Source organism: Acyrthosiphon pisum, chromosome A1 (genome assembly GCF_005508785.2).
Source record: "Acyrthosiphon pisum isolate AL4f chromosome A1, pea_aphid_22Mar2018_4r6ur, whole genome shotgun sequence".
Lineage (NCBI taxonomy): Eukaryota > Metazoa > Arthropoda > Insecta > Hemiptera > Aphididae > Acyrthosiphon > Acyrthosiphon pisum.
Window position 1 is genome coordinate 3,083,521 of NC_042494.1, and position 3,623 is coordinate 3,087,143.

Sequence of the window (3,623 nt, forward strand, 5' to 3'; positions counted from 1 at the left end):
AAATTGATCAACACGATAAAATATGATCTTATTGCGGTGACTTTAATAATAAATATAAATAATATATAACTTTGACAACATAGATTTTTATTTGTAAAATTAATTAACGGGATAAAACATGCTACCGTAAATGAGGGTGACTTTGATAATCCAAATGCTTAATTTTTTTTTTAAACTATTGACATGATAAAAGTTAGGCAGTTGTTGGTTAGTTTCTGTTGTATGTACCGTTACTGATGCTTATATAAATTAAACAATACTTATCATCATATAGTTACAGTAGCGGTAATTAATGATGAATAATATTATATTGTTGTACAAATAACTGCGTTGATTATTATTTATATTATTATATTATGATAGGTAACTAATTGTATAGGTAACATTATATTCATCAGTGATATCACTGTACCTATAGGCTATAATGTTCTGTATATGGCGATATGGATGACGTATATTATAAACTAGTTTATGTTGTTTAAAATATAGTATCATATTCAATAAAAACATAAAACAAACAAATATCTAGTATAAAAATAAAAAATATAGTAAATATACGCTCTCATCAACATCTAATCATATAATTGAGCTGAGCGAGGTGAAGCCGAGCGAAGCTCTTATACGCGAGATAGCCGTTTACTAAACAGCATACTTCTTTGCAACGGATGAACCGATCTCGACCAAACTTGGCACGGTGATAGTGTGGACATCGCTGAGTGCCAACAAGTGGTTTTGATCGATGTCCTACCTACCATCGATGAATAATCACCGAAAAACTAAATTTTGATACCTTAATTTTGTTTCCGTAGAAACATAGATCCGCCATAAATCAATAATATTTAGACATTAATTGATTATTATACTAAAAACAATTTTGTTCTTCCGTGGTTATAATTTGTTATTTTGGTTTGTCAATTGTAATATTTCAAAAAAATGTATTAAATATAAATGTTTGAGAGTTATATTTGAGAGTGAAAACGCTTCCTCGAACAAAAGCATTTTCCAACAATAATGTCATCTTAATTTGTACCTTTTAAGTTATTAGAATCTATCAAATCCGTGTCATTCAAAAAACAAGTTCAATAAGCTTCGGTGTATTTAACTCGCTCAGCTCAATTTCTTGCAATCAGCGAACCGCATTGCAGTCCTAGTATTATAGTCATCAGTTGTACAACTTTAATAATTAAAAATTCCTATGAGTACGATTACTGCTTGATAAAATCGTATTCAAAATTGGTGTAATCTAAGATTTAGGATTTTTATCAATTGTTAAATTTCATTGTTTAATGTTTTAAACAAATTCATTTTTTCATTGTATTTGTACTAATAAGTATCTAGGTACTAAATATCATGCCTATAATGTCTAAAAAAATTCAACTTTTATTTTTAACAGTCCCACGCTTAAAGTTAATATTTACCTTCTACTGTAGTTCGAATCAATTATGAACAAATTTTGTTGGGAAGACTACATAATGTATTACATGAATATGAAGGATGTATATTATTCTACTTTGAATGATTATATGAAAAAAACTCAAAATACAGCAACAGAACACTCGAAGTTCAAATCAACAAACGAACAATTATTAATTACAACAAAAAAATTAAAAATTCGAATTAAAGATTTATTAGTGAGTTGATACTACGGGCTTACAGTAACTTACAGATTTTAAATATTGTGCTATTATTAATACAATTTTTTATTAGATTGAAATAAGTAACTTGGAAAAAGAAATGGGCAAACCTAAATTATTCCAGGAATTAAATATATTAATACAAAAAAGAGATGAAGTTCTAGAGGGTTTGAAACATTTCCGAAATAAGGTTGCAAATAATTCTAAACTCGGCCACAGACAAAAGTCACTTCTTTGCCAATCTACCAAAGAGATAAATACCGTAAAAACCAATTTAATGAAATCGTATTATAATTTTGTTATTTATATGCTTATGCTATTTAAATAACCGTATTTAATATAAATTTCATAATTAAAAATAGCATACAAATAACAATATCATTTTTATAAATACTTACGTTTTTTTATAATAATAATAATAATTGTTTGTGTGTATTATTGTTGAAAAAACAACAATTTTTATTCTTAGACATGAATTATTGAAAATATGTGTGTGTAATATACATATTTTATAATGTTATTAATATAATTAATTCATTTTACATTATAATATAGAATTTAAGCAATATATTGAAGAGGGGCGAGGATATAATGAAATGTATCCACCTATGCCAAGAATTGGAAACACCCGAAGACAAAGCTAATAAAATTCCAATATTTGATACACATGAAAATATTGAAGAGGTAATTCAAATTTATTTAATTAAACTAATTTTATACAAAAAAGTAGTTTTGACTTTTGTTACGCTTACGAGTGTAATAGGTACTATATATAAAATACCGTATTTATAGAATTGGGCAATGGGCATACAAAACAAGATTTATGGAATGTATATTATGTAAATCATTGGTAGGTATAGGTACTAAGACACTTTGTTTACAGTGCTACTTGAAAACTATTTTTTTATATAAACAGAACTGACCAAATAATTGGTAAAAAATAATTTATATTTTTCAGAAAACTCAAAAAAATGAAATAAATGTATGATTCATTTTATTTCAAAAATCAAAAATGTTGACAACATTTCTAGTTAAATGTTATGTAACGATTGTTAAATAGGTATTTACTGAACTATATTAGACATTAGTTAGGCAAGTCTAATTGTATTTATCATTATTATTGTAGTCAAAAGTCTCTCAGTTTTTAATAGTACATGAACGCTTTTAACCGTGATTATTTGTCAAGAACTTAAACTACATTTTCATTCCAAGCTTGTATCAGGCATGGATTTAGAGCAAAGATCTGGGGGCGGGAACAATTTTTTTACAACACAATTATATTAAAATATTATACTTTACTAAGAATGTTGTCATAATAGTAGGTGTAGGTAATCAATGTGATAAATAAATTATTGATTATTTAATATATAAAGCGACAATGTGAAAAGAAGTTTAGATTTTGTTTATTTTTTATTTAATATATAATATTTATATTTATGAAAAAATATGCCTAGTGGCCTAGGTCCCAAGGCCCCTCCCTGGATCCGTCCCTGGCTTATATTCTCATTTTTTCGCGCGTCTTAATACCCTCCGATTGTGCAAAAAATCATTAGTTGGTCCATAATTTAATAATTAATAATTATATATGAATATGTAGTGTATTGCACAATATTGAATAATAGATATCAAAAATAAATTTAATCATTGTAAAAATATTCTGACACATTATTAGAGTATTGCGTGTATCATCTGTAAAAAACGAATGTAAAATTTTAGACGAAAAGAACGAAAAATTACCACATTAAAAAATATTGTATTAAAAGAAAAAATATGTGACTTTGTGAATCAATTAGACATGAAAAATCCTAATAGATAATTCGTTTAAGATTGTATAATATTATATCTCTTTCGGAAAATAATAAAATATTATAAACATTAATAATTGTATTATTTTGATCATAAATTTTATTTATTTTAATATCAATATGCATTTTAAACAATATAAATTCGTTTACATAAAATATGTACGAATGAGTGCAAGAAAATATG

At 25.8% G+C, this 3,623-nt stretch overlaps 1 protein-coding gene across 1 annotated transcript in view; it reads left to right on the forward strand.

The window, feature by feature from the left end:
- Positions 1-3,623, forward strand: part of LOC100573147 — an 11,592-nt gene that overhangs the window by 2,783 nt on the left and 5,186 nt on the right. The window contains exons 3-5 of the mRNA XM_029486496.1: positions 1,431-1,631; positions 1,708-1,896; positions 2,190-2,318. Of these exons, the coding sequence (XP_029342356.1) occupies positions 1,431-1,631; positions 1,708-1,896; positions 2,190-2,318 (519 nt within the window). The remainder of the gene's footprint in view (positions 1-1,430; positions 1,632-1,707; positions 1,897-2,189; positions 2,319-3,623) is intronic.